This window comes from Lepidothrix coronata, unplaced genomic scaffold (genome assembly GCF_001604755.1).
Source record: "Lepidothrix coronata isolate B3197 unplaced genomic scaffold, Lepidothrix_coronata-1.0 Scaffold37, whole genome shotgun sequence".
Classification (NCBI taxonomy): Eukaryota; Metazoa; Chordata; class Aves; order Passeriformes; family Pipridae; genus Lepidothrix; species Lepidothrix coronata.
The window spans coordinates 2,884,921-2,904,199 of NW_016690217.1; the positions used below are offsets into that span (position 1 = coordinate 2,884,921).

At 36.3% G+C, this 19,279-nt stretch overlaps 1 protein-coding gene across 1 annotated transcript in view; it reads left to right on the forward strand.

The window, feature by feature from the left end:
• Positions 1-19,279, forward strand: part of FBXL17 (F-box and leucine rich repeat protein 17) — a 297,305-nt gene that overhangs the window by 181,022 nt on the left and 97,004 nt on the right. Inside the window, exon 7 of the mRNA XM_017812707.1 lies at positions 13,213-13,289. Coding sequence (XP_017668196.1) covers positions 13,213-13,289 — 77 coding nt within the window. The remainder of the gene's footprint in view (positions 1-13,212; positions 13,290-19,279) is intronic.

Genomic DNA, 19,279 nt, shown 5'->3' on the forward strand with positions numbered 1-19,279 from the left:
TTCCCTGGTGAGTGAAGAAATGTGCCTGTGTTACTTTTATATAGAAATGACTTCTTGCACAGAGGAGCAGGCAATTCCACCTCCGTTTGATCTGGTTTAAGTGACTGCAAAATTTTAGAACTCAGACTAATACATTAACGCTGTCCTTTCCTTGGAAAGCTTCAACCATCAGTGGTGTTTATTACTTTAATGCAGTATAATATTACTGCAGGGAAGTAGGAAGAAATAGATCTGGAGTAAAGTGATTCCATTGATTTTTTAATATTTTATTAATAACAGTTTGCTAAAAAAATCTATGGAATTATAGTTATGTCTAGTGATTTATAAATACATCACTGAATTCTTGCCTTAACTCTCCAGAGAGGCAAAAATAAAACACATGAAAACTTCCTTGGCTTTCTTAATAGGTGGATTTTCATTAACTACATAATTTCTAATGGCTTAGAGAGTTACACCCTTGTGGGTTTAAGAAATGATTTGATGCTGTTTCTTATTGTCCTGCAGCAGAACATAATAGCCACTGTCATAGCTGAGATGCCATTAAGGCATCAGATGACTATTTCTGTTCTCTTTCAGTGCAAAGTTAGCTGAGGTTTGTCAGAATCTAAACTTAGACTGTAGAGATTTAGGATATTCACATCAATGAACTGAGGAACTCAGCTTGATTGTATGAACCATCAGGTTTGTTAAATGCCTTGAAAAATTAAGGAGAAAAAGATAGCAAACTCATACAATTTCAGTCAAAGTCCTTCTACTTGTTCTGAAGTTTTTTTATGTTGTTTTGGGTGGCAGTTTATTAGTTTTTAACCACTAGACCACCAGGGGCCCCAGTGGTTAGGGTGCAGCAGTGGTTAGGGTGCAGGACTCTCACTGCTGCGACCCGGGTTCGATTCCCAGCCCCCCGGGCAGATGGAGCTCGTCAGCCCTGTAAGGCAATCCATCTAAGAGAAGGTCACTCTAAACAAACCTACGTCCTGAGACCCTCACTGCCACTGTCCAAGCTTGCTCGGCCCCGGCAGATGAACCTCAGGATTAAAGGGTGGGCTCAGTTCAGCGCACGCTGGGTCTCACCTAAAAAATCCACCGCGCAGGCTCGAAGGGTTAATGACCTTTCCCAAAATCTTCGCTCGCGAAGACTGGCCATTATATATATATTATATATATATTTATATATATTATTAGTTTTTAACAACTAGATAACTTTTAGGGTAGCCAAACAAACAATAATCTGAAGATGCAAGTGCAGGCAAGTATCCCTAAGTTAATGTTTCTTTTACAAAACTACAAACAATGCTGATACAACAAATGTAAATAATTACCACCACTCTGAAGGCCTGACAAAATCAGAACCCTCTCAACAAGACACAGGGGACCTTGAGACTGGAAGAAGTGAAAAAAGTTTCTTCATTTATAACTGAATGTGTAGTTGCTCAGTTATGAAATTTCCAGCTAGTGAGAACTGTCTTGTTTTCTCACTACAGTTTGAAAGGGCACAATATATCCTAGTATTCTGTCTAGACAGATTATTTTCCAGTAAGATTACATGAAAAGTTACCTTGTTAAGTACTTCCAGATTGAATAGTACTAGGTGAAGTTCATACATTTTTAGGTGGTATTAAAATCTGCATTTAGAGAGTATAAATGGCAATCTACTAAGATCATGACACACAGAAAGAAGTAGTGCTCTTTCAGCTTCTAATAAATATATTTGCTAGTATCTTGTCTGAGTTAAAAGGAGGCAATTTTACTTCATACAAAGCACAGACAGTATCATCAAGCTTTTTTCTGTTGCATTCTTCAAGCAGCATACCAGTAACAGAAGTGGTAGCTGAGAGCCTTATGGAAAGGAATTCATTATCATTTTATGAAGGGCTTCTGAAATTTACCTTTAAGGTGCTTTTTTTGGTTTGGGTTTTTTTTTTTGGTCAGGGTTTTTTGGGGGGGTTTTTTTTAGAGTCATTTCTGTCTCAGTGCATTCTCCCTAATTTAAAGTAAATTTTCTAAGAACCTTGGCATTGTTACCAACATTTAGAAAATACTTCTTGGCAAATCAAGGCCTTTTAAGATTTTAGTACACATGGAGGGTTTTTTTTCTAAGCTAAAATTTGTATACTAAAAAATTTCAGGTAAGGTATTATGTATGACGTATAGAAAATTCCACATACAAGCTTTGCTGTGGTGCTACCCTTTGGGTGAGACCTGAGAACTGCAGCATTCAGCTATTACTCACATTCTTTAATCTCTCTTCTCTATAACATTTGTCCAAAAATGCATTGAGCTTGATTTTTTCTTTCATCAGTTTTGCTAACTTCAGCACAATTAAATTAATGTAACAGATCTACCAAGTTGCTCTAATTTTTAAAGAGAATTGCACCCCAAATCAATTCTGAATATACATGAATTATGGTGAGTACTGGATTTTATTTTTTTCCTCTTTGATTATCTTGGCTCTTCTTCTGCTCCATCATCATTTCATATAAGCAGAAATTCTCTACAAACTTGAATGTCCTTCAGCAGTAGAGGAGAAATATCAGATGTGATGATAGGACTTTTTTGCAGAAAGCTTCCTTATGTCCTGTAAAAGACTTTACTTCTTTTGCTGTCCAATGGAAAAAATTACCTCTCCGTGTAAACCTTGTTCATCTTGTCTAAATTTAGATCATAACTTTTAGCAATACTACTGTTCTCATGAATAGGATTGAGAATATTTACTGAAACTTTTATTGAGATTTTATGTTTTCACAGAATTGAGCCTTTACCAATATTTACTCACTGTCTATTTACAACTCAGTATAAAAGTAGATTTATACAATATGTTTCCATTTTGAAAAGGAGACAATGAGGCAGGTTTTGCTGTTTTCTTAAAGTTAGCAGGAGGGACCCTTGATGAAGTCCATTCTCAATCCACATGACCCATTGACCATGATCTGCAGTGTCATTTCAGGAAAGGATGGTCTTTAAATGAATAGCTGGTAGAGGTTAGTGGTTTTTTTTCTGGATTAGAAAAGAAGTAAGAGATGCAAAAGGGATTGAAAGAGTAAATCTCAGTAGAGAAGATTATCTATTTATGTGCCAAGCTCAGTGAAGTGTATGTCAGCCCCTGTGGTATGAAAATCAAGCAGTGAATGTGATGAAATATTCTTTCATATGTGTGCAGTCCTTGTTTAGATCAAGAAGTACAGAGCTGTATAAACATGGTATTTTATTTTCAAAATATCAGGTGAATTTTTTTTTATTTTCATGGAAGTATTTTAAAGTTTATCCAAGCATTCCAAAAGGACACTCTAAAGAATAGTTTTGGGAAGTTATAGCACAGCAGTACAGTTCCCATTTCTTACTTTTGTTCTTAATCTTGGAAGCTTTTTTCTTTGAAAAAAGAGGGCTATTTTTATCTTACTTCATATACTAAATCCTAATGGTATAGCACAAGACTACTTAAAAAAAAGTCTGTCAAAACTGAGGCCACTGTAACTCCAGGAAACATCTTAAGGTCTGAAGCATATAAATATAATCTTTCAAAGATGAGGAAGAATTAAGGCTACCCTCCCCTGCTCAAAGCCCAGTCTCTTCCCATGCACAAAATGGTGCAACTGAGCTGGTGTACACCCTTGGGTGGTTTGTACTGAGAGAGAGTTATAGCAAAACTTGAAGCTTTTCTTCTCCTGAAGGTCTCTTCTCCTTTACACTTCTCTAAATTTGCAGCATGTGTGGTAGTCTGTCTCTGAACTCCTTTCCATGTTACTAAGTCATTTCATGTTAGTAACATTTCCATGTTACTAACTCCTTTCCATCAGTTATTAGGTCATTTCAACTAAAGATTCAACCTTCAGAACACACTTTCAACATCTGAATATCACCTCACCTTCTCTGGTACACTGCTGGGACAGTGGGACTTCAAATATCTTGTTTGAATTCACAAGGATTTGCTTATGTGCATAGAAATAGAACTTACAGTTTACAAACTCCCGATCTTGTCTGTAGCTACTGTGCAGTAATCATTTTCTAAATCTGCACATTTTTGCATTTACATGTAGGCAACATTATGAGAGTTACCTCTACATGTGTCTTAGGAAGTGTGACATCATGACTAACTGTGTGAAGAAGCAACGTGTATGTAAGCAATTCTTTTTCTACACTGGTACACAAATCATAGAATCTTAAAATGGCTTGGATTAAAAGGGGTCTTAAAGATCATCCGGTTCCAACCACCTGCCGTGGGCAGGGACACCTTCCAGTAGACCAGGTGGCTCAAAGCCCCATTCAACTTCGCCTTGAACACTTCCGGGGACTGAGCAGTCACGGCTTCTCTGGGCAACCTGTGCCTCACCACCTAATATACAGTCTAAACTTACTCTCAGTTTGGAGCCATTCCCTCTTGTCCTGTCCCTGTATGCCTTTGTGAAAAGTCCATCTTTCTTGTGGGCTTCCTTCAGGTACTGGAAGACTGCAGTTAGGTCACCCCAAAGCCTTCTCTTCTCCAGCCTGAACAATCCCAATTCTCTCAGCCTTTCCTCATAGGAGAGGTGCTCCATCTCTCTAACCATCTTGGTGGCCTTCTCTGGACTCTCTCCAACAGGTCCATGTCCTTCCTGTGCTGGGGACCCCAGAGCTGGATGCAGCATTGCAGGTGGGTCTCACCAGAGCAGAGCAGAGGGGCAGAATCCCCTCCCTCACCTGCTGCCTACACTCCTTTGGATACAGCCCAGGACACACGTGGCTTTCTGGGCTGTGAGTGCACATTGCTGGCTCATGTCCAGCCTCTCACCCACCTGCTCCCCCAAGTCCTTCTCAGCAGGGCTGCTCTTGATCTGTTCATCCCCCAGCCTATGTTGATACTGGGGGTTGCCCCAATCCAGGTGCAGCTCCTTGCACTTGATCTTGTTAAACCTCATGAGATTCCCGTGAGCCCACTTCTAGAGCTCTTCCAGGTCCCTCTGGATGACATTCTTTCCTTTAAGTCTGTCAACAGCACCACTCAGCTTGGTGTCATCTGCAAATTTGCTGAGGGTGCACTCGCTCCCTTCATCTCTGTCGTTAATGAAGATAGTAAGTAACACTGGTTGCAATATGGACACCTGAGGGACACTGCTTGTCACTGATGTGCTTTGGGAGTCTGAGCCATTGGCCACTCATAGTAGAGTAATTCATCAGTATCATACCAGGAATGCAAATGTTTTGCGAGCAGAAGAGCACCACTGAAACAGTTCAGGAAGGAAGCCACTGTTTGGTTTTGTAATACAAAACAATCCTTGCTAAGAAATATGCATTGTCTTGCTGGTAGTTAACAGTTCCTTGGTTTTGCTTATGACAGTAGACAGGTTGCCACAATGGATGTAGGAAACTGTATTTGAAATGCTGTATCAGATCTTTTCATCTCAAATGTGAATTCCAAAATACTACAGAGTTCTTAAAAAATAAAGAGATATCATTTAATTGTCTTCCAGACTTTAGCATAATTAGCTGTAGAAAATCAGATTTATGAGGAGTTTAGAATAAGATTATTTTTCCTAGTTGTTTATTTCTGTTAAATCCGTTATGGTACCTAGTTCCTCCAAGCCAGAAAGGGACCAAAGGCCACCTGGAATACTACTACGTGTAAAAGTCAGATAGTGGAATTAAACAATTTGCTAAATCTCTCCTTTCTTGGCTTAATTGCTTGCTGGATTTACATGCAGTGAGGGTAACAGGAGGCATTTCATTTTAGATAAGACTACTAATAAATATTTGAAAATAGATATTTATTGCTGAAAGACAGGGCATAATAGCTTAAGCACAGAGCTGATTCATTTATCTGTATGGCTCTCTGGCTGGAGCTTGCGTGCATCTGACTAGCTTAGAGCGCTAGCAGACACTGTGGGACTTGTCTGCCCTCACCTCTGTTATTTGTGAGTTCCAATATAAAAAAAAAAGCTAATCTGTTTTCCTGTGCTGTAAGTGGCAAAACTGTTTGGCAAACCTAATTTTAAATTATATTGATTTTCTTAAGAATACCTCCCTGCTAATCACATTGACTGCTTTAAGATAGTTGCTGTTAACTTGTATAACTAATGACACTTTGCATATTGGCTCCAGATAAAAAGTACTCTTCAGATTCTGTTTGTGGTTTTGCTTAAAAGTCTTACTCTATTTTGCTAGCTCTGTGGTTAATACTGTTTCTTATAGATGCAGTTCTTGGTGTTGAAATTCAAAACCATTTAAATATATATTTTGAATGTGATTCTAATGTTAAAATGGCAGTAAAAACCGTGTTCTAGGCTAACTGAAAGACAAGTATAAATCATACCTCTTATTAGTATAAAGTAACAGTAAACAAATGTATTGAAAGAGATATATTGGTCATAATGCAAATAAAATGATCAGTGAAAGTGAATCGTGAACCAAGAATATGTATCCATCAGTCTATGAAGTTCATCATTTATTGTTATGAGGTTTTACAAAGGTTTATAGATCTTTCAGTAAAATGTTAGTATTTTCATTATGTTAGCCTTCAAATGATTCCTTCTGAGTGCAGAAGGCCTCAGAATACATAAATTTTTTAAGACTGTATATGCTTCTGTAGTATGAGGTTTGGTTTTGTTATGGGAGAGACTTGGTTATTATATTGCATTATTGCCTTCCATTGGAATATTTAAGTCATCAAACCAATGACTGTATTATTTTATGTACAGCTACTGTCTTCTGCCTGAATTTAACCATTAAAACTATAATTTTTGAGGAGCACTATATATTTCTTTGTGAAAGGTTTTTGATTTCTAAGGCATATTTTTGTGTTCCTGTTCTTCCCAAGCTCTCTCTGGCTTCCTAATAGTGCTCTTGGTTAGGTTTCAAAAGGATAGTAAGGTGTGTTCATTTCATTGCTTAAAAGACAAATGCATGGCAGTCAAATGCAAAGCAGACATATAAATAGTCTGATGCTCACTTTGAATCTTAGGTAGTACGTTAATGTTTTGCATTTTTTACACCTCTGTGGTGAAGGAAACTCACTCCCTCAAATTGTAAACTCATCAACAGTATATGGCAACTCCTGTTAGCTTCGCTCAGGGCTGAAGAGCATCTCAGACTGTAACAAGGTCTCCCAGGACCAGTTACACCACAAATACTGTACTCATATTTTCTCATTAGGTCCTTTCAGTTGCCACAAGTACAATTTTCCAATGTTTTTAGATTTAGATGAAAAACAGAAAAGCTCTGTGTACATATATATGTACAATACAATTGTTTTCTGTAACTCGAGGATCTTTGTTATCTTTTCTTACAGGTAGAAGCTTGCAGTTTACTTTATTTGAGTCAAAGAATGTAGGTTTCTGTTGGCTAAGAGAAGAAAATTAAAGGGTTTTGAAATAATGATTTTTTTTTTAGTTTGTTGGAATTTAATTTTAAGCTTTACATTCTGCAGTACATCATGGAAAGTCATAAACATTAACTATGACAAATCATTGCATAAATTTATTTGTGGGAAGTTATCAAGAAGATGGGCCTAAACTTGAAGTTATCTGTGTTTCAGTCGTGCAGTTCTGTTAAAGAGTCGTGTTGTCAGAGAAGGTCTATGCCACTAAATCTTTGTACATTTTGATAATTTTTCTGGTCTTGTACACAGACCAGGTGAGAAGAGCAGTACACACAAGTACATGTTACTGGACAAATTTCTGTAACACAGAGTTTTATTTATGTATATACATTTTATATATATATATATACACACACACTTATACATTATAGCTATATCATTTTCATCTTGTGATTTTTTTTTTTAGCTTTTCAAGTAGAAAGACATCTTTAGAAATTACAACAGTAAGAGGCAATCAGGTTTTTGTTAGTCTCTGAACATAATGAATTTTGGGATGCTGGTATGTTGGTACATTCAGCATCGCAGTGCTCAGCAAGCTCTAGTTATCTTCCAAACTTCTGTGGTCTTGTGACTATTTTGAATTAATAGTATGTAGGTATGTTTTTAGTTATATTCTTGGTTTCTTAAGTATTGTTTGATTGGCTTTGTTTACGTGAAATCAGTTTGTGCTCTTTGCCTTTTCCTTGCTCCTGATTGCACTATAAATTTCACAGTGCATGATATTATTTCCTTACTTTTAGAATCAAATGCAATAAAACTGAATTGCTTATCAGTCTATCAGAGAACAGCATTCATAAAATATTGAGTAGGTCTAGGGAAAGCTTGACATAAGCATTTGTTAGATAATATTTTCAGGTTTAATGAATAAGCAGTTTCTTCCTAATATTTCATGTTCTCTGTTTTGATGTTTTAATGTGTTATATGGTTCTAAATGATACTCATTTACAAAGAAGGAAGTGAAGAAATTTTAACTTTGGCCATCTCTGATCCAGGCATGTATATTATCAAAGTTCTAATTATAGTTTTATTTCTTTATTCCTTGGCTAGTGAACCCTTGTCTCATTTTTGGTAATAAGTTATTTTGAGTGTGAAAGTCTCTTTTCTTTTTGGAAGATTGTTTATATTTTAATACATTTTGTACAGCTGTTAAAAGCCTGTTCAGTAATCTTGAGTGAAGAGATTTAAAAAATTCTTTTAGCCTTGGTACACAGCTTTTGCCACCATGTCCATGTTAGTCTCCAACTTTCGTGGGGTTCAGTTTTCTGGTTTGCTCACTTCCGTAACTTGCCACTGCTTTAAATAATAACTTTGCCTCTTTTACTTACCAGTATAATGCTGATTTTTTTAATTTTTTTTTTAGGTTAGGCTTTTTTGTTGTCTAATTGAGCAACATTGTAAATATAAATACTTCCAATGATAGCTATGACAATAATCTGACATAATTTTGATGGATTATTACAACAGAATGAAGATTATCCTTGTTTTCTAGAAAAGGTTAATTTAATTTTGTTCTTTTAACCTTTTTCTTCGCTGTCATATTTAACAAAGGTTAAAAGGTAAAAATAATAAATACACAACTACTCTTATTTTTCCTTAGGTTGTAAAGAAGTCAGTTGTTAGTAGCAATTATGTATTGTGTGACCCTCTACAAAGCAGAGACTGATAAGGCCATGTAAACTGTTTCTTCTGTCTCTGCCGGTTGATATACATGGGGATGATCTATAGAAAGGATGATAGAAATTAAAACTGTAATTAGATTGACTGGTGCAAGGTATAGAAAGCACACAAAAAACTCCATAGATTCAGTCATCATCGTGGCTTGGCTTCACAAAGATTTGGGAAGAGCACTACCCACGTTTGTTGCAAGCCCATTGGTGGCTAAAAAGGCCAATATGAGATAGACACGTCTGGTTGCAAAAGGCATGTAGTTAATTAGGTACACCTTTGGAGGCAGGTGCATGCCTTTGTCTTTTGATCTTTGTGCGACCACATTGGAAGAAGATGCCTGTTGGTCTGTGGTTAACCAACCGGGTGAAAGTGAGATGAGCTTTGTTTAGGCCACCTTTTCTAGGCCCCTCTCCGAGTGGAGCAAGCAGTGCTGTCCTTGAAAAGGCTGCTTGGTCGTTCAGGGTGCTGCCCCAAGAGACTGTCATCTCCGGTCAGTCTCTAATGACCAATATCCTGAACGGCCTGCATGCAGGGTTGGGTCTGCGGCTTCCAGTGCACCTTTCATCTACCGTTTCGACCCTCGCCCGTCGCTACAGGACTTTTTGCATGTGGGTAAAGCCTTCAAGCCTGCGCAATGGATTTTTAGGTGAGATGCAGTATGTGCGGAACTGAACCCACCTTTAAATCCTAAGGTTCATCTCCCAGGGCCGAGCGAGCTTGGACGGTGGCAGCGAGGTCCTCAGGACGTAGGTTTAATTAGAGTGACCTTCTCTTAGATGTATGGCCTTACAGGGCTAAGCAAGCTCCATCTGCCCAGCTTTGGGATTAGAGTTGTCCTTCTCCTAGGATGACTGCCAGAAGGCTAACGAGCTCATCCTGCCCAAGAATGTAGTGTATCTGGCCCTACGATTTTGACCTGTCTGGCATGGGTGACCCTACCGAAGGCATGTACCATCGCCAGCATAGCTCGCAACCACATAGGGGTACACAGGCTTCATTCCTATTAGAACGATTTGGGCAAGTCTTTCATTTCCTACTTTGCTATCACCTATCTATATACAATCTTCAGGAAATACCCAGGAACAACCCTTTGTCCTGAACACCCTTTCAGGATGTAACAGAGCAAAGCAAATATATCCAGAACATGCCGAACCTGGGCAGTAGCTGCAGGTGAGCCAAAACCAAACAAACAGACAAACCGTTCTGGCCCCTGTACCCATCCAAGGCTGGGGGGCCTTTCAAGGCCCCAACCCATCCAGGACCCGCAACATTCTAAAAGAACCCATTATCCACCCTGACCTTATCCTTACCCCACAGTGTTACCACGTGTCTTCAGGCGCACTGCTCACCTGCAACATTTCATACAGGATTGCCCCGCTTGCACTCCCACCAGTCTGAGGACCCCCATGGCCCGCTCGACACCCTTCCCCTCCCCCAGACCTGGAACGACAAACCTCTGTGTGCTCCAAAGCTCCCCTCTCCTCTTCCACAGGGGCGCAGTACCCGCCGGCAAGGCTCCTCTCTCTCTCCTTTCTCCTGCTGGGGCCTGGGCGGGGGCCAACCATGGCCGCACCCAGGGGCTGGGGTCCCCGGAGCTCCGCAGGCACGCCGTGGGGGCCATAGATTCAGTATTTCAGCTATATATATTTTTCTTTTTTCTCCAAACTAGATGTGTCATTACCTCGTTCTTTTAGATGTTAGGTGATTTTAATATTTTCAAGAAACAAAAGGAAATGAGGCTGTCAAAGGTCCGTTTTTGCCTTTTTTCTCTTTCTTCTTTTTTTTTTTCCTGTTTAATGAAGATAGCTGAAGATTCTGAAGATTTTCTTTTCCCAGTAGCAGAAAGTGAACTGTATTTCGTTTAGACTTGAGGGTGTCACTGAGAACAGGATTGGAGTCACTCAAGCCACTTGAAAAAACTTTAACCCTTAGAGCTGGTTGTACTTGGAAGGATTAAAGAATACAATTATAAAGGCCACACAGTCAAATACTTTTGCATTTGCACAGGCAATACAGCTTTGACCCTGACTGATTGAAAAGGTGTGTAACTGAGCTTGTAGAGAAAATTAGGTAGTCTTTTATGTCATCTTGACTGTCTTGTGGTTGTATTTTTAGATACTGACTGCTATACTGCAATATAATTTTTGTTAATTTGAAAACTTTTAAAGCCACTAGAAAAAAATTTCAAAAAATTTTTCTATGTTCAGAATTTTTATCCAAAGTGTTTCATAGCATCATTACTCTTCTAAATGATTTATATGATAAGAATTAATAAAAGCTTCTTTTAACCTCAATACTGACTTTTCAGTTTATATTTGCTGAAATGTCTAATGAAACTACTCCTAGTAAAATACATTATAATGATTTTCTATTTATTTATATTACTAATATTAGCAATAAAATCTTATTATTAGGAAGTATTTTTCTGGAATAAATAATTAAAAAAAATTTCCTCATGGTCTAGTTATCTCAATAAGCCAGTTAACAAAGATGAGTGTGTTCTTCAAAATTATGTCTTACGGGAACAGAAGTTTTTCACGTACACAGAATGTGTTAAATGCTCTAAATCTTGATCAGTTTTTTAGGAAAATAACCTGATGGAACATATAGTTCTGAGTTACTTTATATTTAAAAGCATAGTCCTGGTGTAGTTTCTAAAAGAAAAGTGTCATGCTTGCTAATTTTCTTAGCAGAAAAGTTATGGATTTAAACAAGTATAGAATCTGGAGGTTCGCCCTGTTTTACTTCCCTGTCAGAAGTTATTGTGCTAAATATTACTTTCCTTTCTTTATGTATTTGTAAAGAAAGGGAACCTTTTCCCAATGACAAGCATTGCAAAAAGTTGCTAAATATTAGGCCCTCTCAGTTGTCAAGGGTTGAAAATTTGTAATAGTGTTACAGGAACTATGATTAAGGTACTCTGTCAGAGGTGTGCTGTTTTATTATTATTAGTGAATTTTCATTGTATATTTTAGAAGAAGGAAGCAGAGAGTGGACGAATAGATGTGAAGGACTGTTGTTATTTCCTATTGTAAACTGTCAGAATTAGGTGGTTGCTTTTAAAACCTAAAATTGGCGGCATGAACAGTTAAATCAGATTGGGAGATAATCTATTGGTGGTGGTAAATGAAAGCAAAAGGTCCCTGAGGATGTAGGTGTATTTTTCAAACTATGACACATTCAGCAATACCTGTTTTCTTAGAAATTGGCAAGTAATTTAATTTCATGTACTGTACCAGGGTTGATTTAAGAATCAGAGTAGGTGATTGGGTAATTGACCTGAAAATTAAAGTTGAATATATTGGATCAGAAGAAATACAGACAATTTATCCAGTAAAATACACTTTTAAAAATGTCTATGTAGAAAATAGCACAGTAGTCATGCTATTTGATCTAATGAACAGCTGATCAACGTTACTGGGACTGAAAATATATGTTATGAATCTATGATTTTTGAGTGATGTGCTATAAACAATGCAGTTGGAAACACAGCATTAGGCTTGGCCACAAGTACGTAATAAGCTCATATTTCATTTCATTAATTAATTAATAATAATTTTCTTGCTTACAAGAAATCAAAAAACAAGATTAATATAAACTCTGTGTTTCATTGCATATTCATCACAGCTGTGATAACGTAAATAAATGAGCTTCTCATAGTCTTCTCATCTCTACAAGCTTCTCTAGCAATATATTGGAACACCAAGAGCATTTCGGGCCCTGGTGAACGCTGACTCATGCAGTAATCACTGAAGAAATACAAACATGAATTTAAAATTACATTTTCTTCCATTTTTGCTCATTACAGTGCATTTATAGTTCTTCCTTAGAAGAAAACTCTTAAAGTTTGAAATTTGCATAGAAACTTTCTGAAGTCATACAGTAATAAAGAAATGGAAAATCACATTTTCTTAATTTTCCAAAAGACTTGTCTGTATATATTTCAAGCAAGTCACTATTCATAGACTTATGAAAATATTCATATAAAGGTGTTCAGTTTAAAATACTGTTTTTCTGAAGTGTATACCCGTAGCCATATGCATTTTCAGCAATTTAGAAAATAATTTAGAAAATTCAGAGCAATTTACAAAATAAAGAAATTGAGATACAGCACATTACACCTGTGGATTGTGCTCTTGCTATTTAAAAATTATTTATTGTCTTTTAACAGTAGTTTTATGCCGTGTGTCTTCCAGATGTGTGGAGGTCATTGCCAGAGAAGGACGGAACCTGAAAGAACTGTATTTAGTATCCTGTAAGATCACTGACTATGGTATGTAATATACCTATATTTTTTGGGGGGGAATATTGAACTGGAGTTCACAGGGACTCTTATAGAAAGTGTTGGAAATGTAGAGATAAAAAATTTCTAACCTTTATCCATAAAAATAGGAAATGTACAAAAAGTGGTTGACATGCTTAAAAATACATGTAATTAGAAGTATGAAAGTCAATGTATGTATTTGCTGCAAAATATCCTTGTCAAATTGGCAGTTACTGGGTAGTCTGGATACAGTCCCCTTGGAATTATCCTGGAGACAGGAGAGCATTTGGTAGAAAATCCAAAAATAGGCATTTCTAGATGCTGTAAAAGCATAACTAAGCAAATAAGAATGGGGATTGATTGACTATTGTAGGCCATGAAATTTGAATTAACTTGATGATCCCTTAAAAATGCTGTTGTGATAAAATAGAGAGAAGCACCTGAGGAATTAAATATCCTGTCTGATAGGCCATAGAGAGAGACATATTTTGTATTTAGAATAGGAAAAATTCTTAGCACTTGCTTGTGTTTACAAAGGCTGCTTTGTTTTATCTTATTTAGGAGGTTTTTTTTCAAGTAAGATATTGACTTCAAAATAAGACCACAGTCTGAAATGTCTGTCTCCCACCTGCATACGTGAATTTCACTAGTATTTACAAGCTGTATATTTGAGATGGTCACATCAGGTTTTCAGATTTTGTTTCTCATTCACTTTTTTTTAATTATTATTAATATTTTAACTTTACGCTCTATAGCTTTTAATAATGAATTACTATGTCAAAGTAATAAATTACTTTGATGTAGTTTGTGGCCACAAACTCATTCTTTTATTTTCCTCTTCAAATTTTGCAATTCACTGATTTTGCATTGTGCATAATGAAGGTGTTTATTGCCACTGCTGTAGCATGAGAGAGACTTGTCCATTCTGTCTCTGTATTAGAAATGTACCAGCCTTACTGTTGTCCCTTCTGACTTCAACAGCTCATGTAGAAAGAATTATCATGGGAATGATGGGATCCACATCTTGAGGATCAATAATTTCTCAGATAGATTTCGCTCTTCATTCACTGCAGTTACTGAGAGGAAAACAGTATTTCTCCCAAAAGTAGGGAAAAAACTGAGAAACTGAAGCAAAGAAACTGAGGATAAGGAAACCTTTACTTGTAAAAGAATGGAGAGAGAGAAAAAGAAGTGTCCATGGCTGGATGAAAAGTAGGCAGTGTGTTTCACAGAATGAATGAGTGGAGAATATATATAGCATTTGGCCGATCAGCTTTGTCCAACCTAAGCTTCTGTTGATTTCTGTGTACCGAGATTCACCTGTCACTAATATTCTGGTTTCTGCAGTCACTCAGCATCACTGGGACTTTGAGAACATTTTCTATTGATAGAGTTGGTACTAGTTTTTACAGTTCACTTAAAGATGTTACTCTTTTTGCTGTTAAGGATCAGTAAGACATCCAGCAAGGTAGCTATGATACCAACTGATTTTTGATACATTATTGACTAATTGATTAGCACTGTAATCTTTAGCATATCTGAGCGTGACAAATAAATTCTGCTTTTGATATCTGAGCTGAAAATGCAAAATAAACTGCAACAAAGTAGAATTTTTAGCATAATTTATGGTTTCTAAGAAAGCCAAAACTTTGCCCTAGATTAAAAATGTGATAGGAAGTTGATATTAATTAGTTTAACAAGAGTGTTGCAGGGTGTAGCCCTTTTCCTTTCTTCCTTTTTCATTAATTTTCTGGTACTTCAGTTGAAGACTTTCCCACATTTGTTTGTGGTGCTGTTAAGTTAAAAAAAGTGAGCCTCTTACTGTGCTGTGAGCTCAGTTTGTTGCTGAACTTCCTTTATCAAAGAACCTACCTCTCTTCTCAGAGGGAGAAGAGCAGCCATTCTCCTCCTCAGAGGCTTTTTAAGCCCTTATGTACTCTGCACCTTTGTATTTGGTCAAGTAAAGGAAATCAGCTGAGAAGCACATGCCTGACTTCTTGTGGGACCTTGTAGGTGTGTCCCATGGTCTTACAAAGACTTACATCTCCACATGCACAGTTGTTCAGGCTCCACAAAGAACTGAAGCTCTCTGACAGCTATGCTTTTTTCTTTGGTAATCCCGAGGGTGAAACACGTAGTTGTCCTTGCTTTGACAATTAAAATCTTGATGCCAGGTTTGTAAGTCTGATGAAGTACAGATGCAGGGTTTTGAAAGCCCTCTTTGAAGTGGATAAACAGCAGTTTTTGATGCTACAAAAGTTAGCAGAATTTTGACGTCTGGGAAAAGATCATGATTGCTTAGTAACTCAATTGGAAAAATATTATTTCCTACAAAATTTGTAATAATTTGAGACATTAGAAAATAATAATTGCAATAAATAAAGAAAATAATTGCACCAAAGACTGTTATTAATAACAGTTAATTGCAATAAGGTATTATTCTGCAATAATGCAATAAAGTATGTATGCATGAGGTAATTTCACGTCCTCTGGAGAAGACTATGAAGTGCGATCTCAGTCATTTTATTCATATCATTCTTCTGTTTTTCTGATTTCTACGTAAGACAGCATGCAAAACTACCAGGCAGACATGTCTGTATCTAATTAATATTTCTAAAGCATGCTAAAATACTAAATTTTATTTTGGAGCCTAAAAGATTAATTAAAAAACCCTACATCCTAATAATGCAGCCATAGGCTGCATTCCTTTCTCTGACATTTTTCTGATCAAGCAAATGTTTTTTATAGTGTGCAAAAAACCAGACAGATTAGGATTCAAAGAGGAATTGAACATACTGAGAGTTTTTAACTTGTGAGAAAAATATATATATATTGCTCTATTTCATGTTGCATTAGAAAATTAATAATTTTGTGGTTTTTGTTTACAAAAAAGATGTTTTGTTTATTTCTGAAAGAAATTATGTTATTATGTCTTTATGTTTGTCTAGCTTAAATTTCTCAAAATGTATTTTTAATCAGTGATGTTTGTTAGAGTGTAACATGCTAGGATGCTGACAATTAGTTTAACAGTTTCTTTACATCCAACACATTGTTAAATGCTAAATAATAGCTAGAATTTATCTGGACTGTTGGACTGAATTAGTATAATCTTTGAGATAAACACCTGTTCACCCAAGAACATAGTGAAGTTAAAGCTAAACATTAGTTCCTCATAGCATTTCGCCCTTTTGTTAAGCAATCACGAATTAAGCATGGATTGTCAGTACTATCCTTGAATTTCCTGCCTTTTGTTGATTTTTGTCACAATCTTAACTTTACTTAAGCATAGTGGGGTTTGTATTTAAGCTTTTACTAAGAACTAGTAAGGAAGCTGGGCTTTCTCAGCTGTGGGGAGACTGTGTGTCAAATGAATTAGGTTGATGTGAAGATGTATAGCAGTGAGCTGGGGCAGCAAGCACACACAGAATTGTGTAACTGTCTTTTCAATTTTATGCTCTAGTTCTGGGTTTTATTGATATCCTTAGTGCTGGGAATTCTTTTTAAGTAAATTATTACTGACGAAGTTTGTAATGGCGCGGAGTGCTGTGCATTCTGAAACACAAAAGTGAGATTTGGTGTTCAAAGATGAGAAGATTTGATGAAACCAGCCTGTGAAACAGGGCTAGATGTTTTAAGGGTCTGATCTTGCAGTAATGTGTTTTTACTAAGAATTAATTTAAAATTTCGTTCTTACCAGTAGTAAAACATAAAAGTCTATAATGCTTTACTTCCACTTTAGAAAAATAGTCAGACCAGTGTTTTCCTCTGTATGTGCAGAAAACAATTTTCAAGACAAGCTTTGAATTATAGGCTTCCACTAACAGAACACAGGAAAAAATAAAAAAGCGAACAAACACCACCACCACCCCACCCCCAAAAAATAAACCCCAAAAGAAAACACCTTTGAAAAATGTCTGAAAGGAAGTGTTCAAATTCAGCACTTGGTATAGCTGTGCCTTTGAGAAATTGCATAAGATATTTCTGAAAAAAACCTAAATACCCAAGCGGTCGTTATTAGGAGTGTGGTTCGCATGGCTTGGGGAATATATTTATCTCATAATGTTTCCTGTAGTAACCTGCAGAAGGTAACAGTTGTCTTGATAGTTGTCCTGTAGAATTTGCATTACCTAGTAGTTCTGGATTTTGCCTAACTTTAAAAATCCCTGTTTCTAGCTGTACAGTAATTGCGCAAAGCTTTTCAGATTAAATGCTCGGCACAAGGACTTGAGATGAACCGCAGTCCTTTTCTAGTACCTTTAAGGTTCTGAGTACTGAAAAAGAGCTCTCTAGATATGTAGCCTTTTTCTTTTCAAAAATTTTGATTACCCCTTTTTCATATTGCCTGTTTCCATCTTTTACTGATATATTTACTGTTTCCGAGAACACATGATTTTTTAAAAAGGCTTTTCTTCTATAAGGGTGTTTGCTGAAGCAAAAACATTAGTTTCAACAAACTATAATTGAATTATATAGTTTCTATTTTAAAATGTTATAGCTAGGGCATAGCTGTTACAAGTAGAAGTCTGGAGGAATAAGATAGCGTTTATACCGAATCACATCCAATTGTCACAAGAAAAAACATAACTGTAACTTGCTTTTTTTTTCATAACTGGATTATGGATTCTTTTCTGAGAAGTGAGATACAGCTAACAATGTTCCAATAATTTCTCAAGATGCTGTTAAATTCTAATGTTTTAATATTTAGGATACATATGCTTTCTATTTTAAAATAGAATATTTTAATTATCAAGGAATCACATCTTCCTACTGAGCATTGCTTGAGTTTCTCTCCAGTATTTGGCATTTGTCATGTAAATCATAAAGAATAAGCATACCATGGTATTTTCTCAAAAAACAATGTTTAGTTTCTGCTTCTCACTTGGATTAGCAAATCTCTCTAATGCTTGATCTTGCTAGAACTATTTCTTTCATAATGTTACCCTTTTAAAATCTATTTTTAAAGCACCGTGTCTTTAGTACAGTATTACACACAAGGGAAATACATTTTTTGGGGGATAAGTGCAGCAGTTATGGATAGACAGAATGGAACAGGTAGTAAATATATTTTTGAGTTTAAAATATTTCATCCTCACCCATTACTGGTTTGCAATCTCTTCCTCATTGTATATAATTTAAATAAATGCAGGTTTTTTTGTTCTTTCAGAATGATTTTGTACTGCTGCTATATTGAGTTCCAAGTTTCTCTTCTCCTCAGAATCAATCTTTCTCCTATTATGTTTTCCTATCCTGCACATAGGTTTTTCTCTTTTGTACTCTTTTAATAACACAGTGCACACAAACAGTAATCACACTGACAACTATATTTATGCTTGTAGGTAGATTACAGAGAATCGTTGAAGGGCTAGGGCCTCTTTTATATTCTTTAGGGGTTATGTATATATGTATGTTTGTGTGTGTATAAAGAGGTAGTATAGCTTCATGTATTAGTTGTTACATATGTATGAAAGAAATAGAATATATATATATTGCTTTCTTACAAACTTTTTATCTTCCTTTTCACAATGGCATTGTCTCCCAGGTTTTTCTTCTATTACTTAGTTTTTCATAAACCTGAATTCACAGAAGTAAATCGGTAGGATTGTTGATGCTTAGTGCCAAATTTTGAGGTTCTTTGCTGAGTTTTAGTGTTGTGCATAGGCTGCAACTTTGACTCCAGTAGACTGTAAGAACTAATTACCTAGAGTACGTAGATGGCAAGCAATCTGTACCCTGTTGTATGCATTAATGACACTTACTTCCTCTGACAAAATCTCTAGCAGCTAGTAAAGTGTTTTTGTTTGCTTTTGTATTAAAATGTTCATTCTTTCTGGATTCTGAAGCAGATATTTCTGTGGAAACCGTGGTAACTATAAGGGTCAGTGAAAGTTTATTCTAGCAATAGAGCTGAATGGCAGAGTTTTATATAGTTTAACAAAGCAGCAATATTCACTATAACTTACTATCTCTTCCTCGTTATTAATGGCATTACTATTTATGCT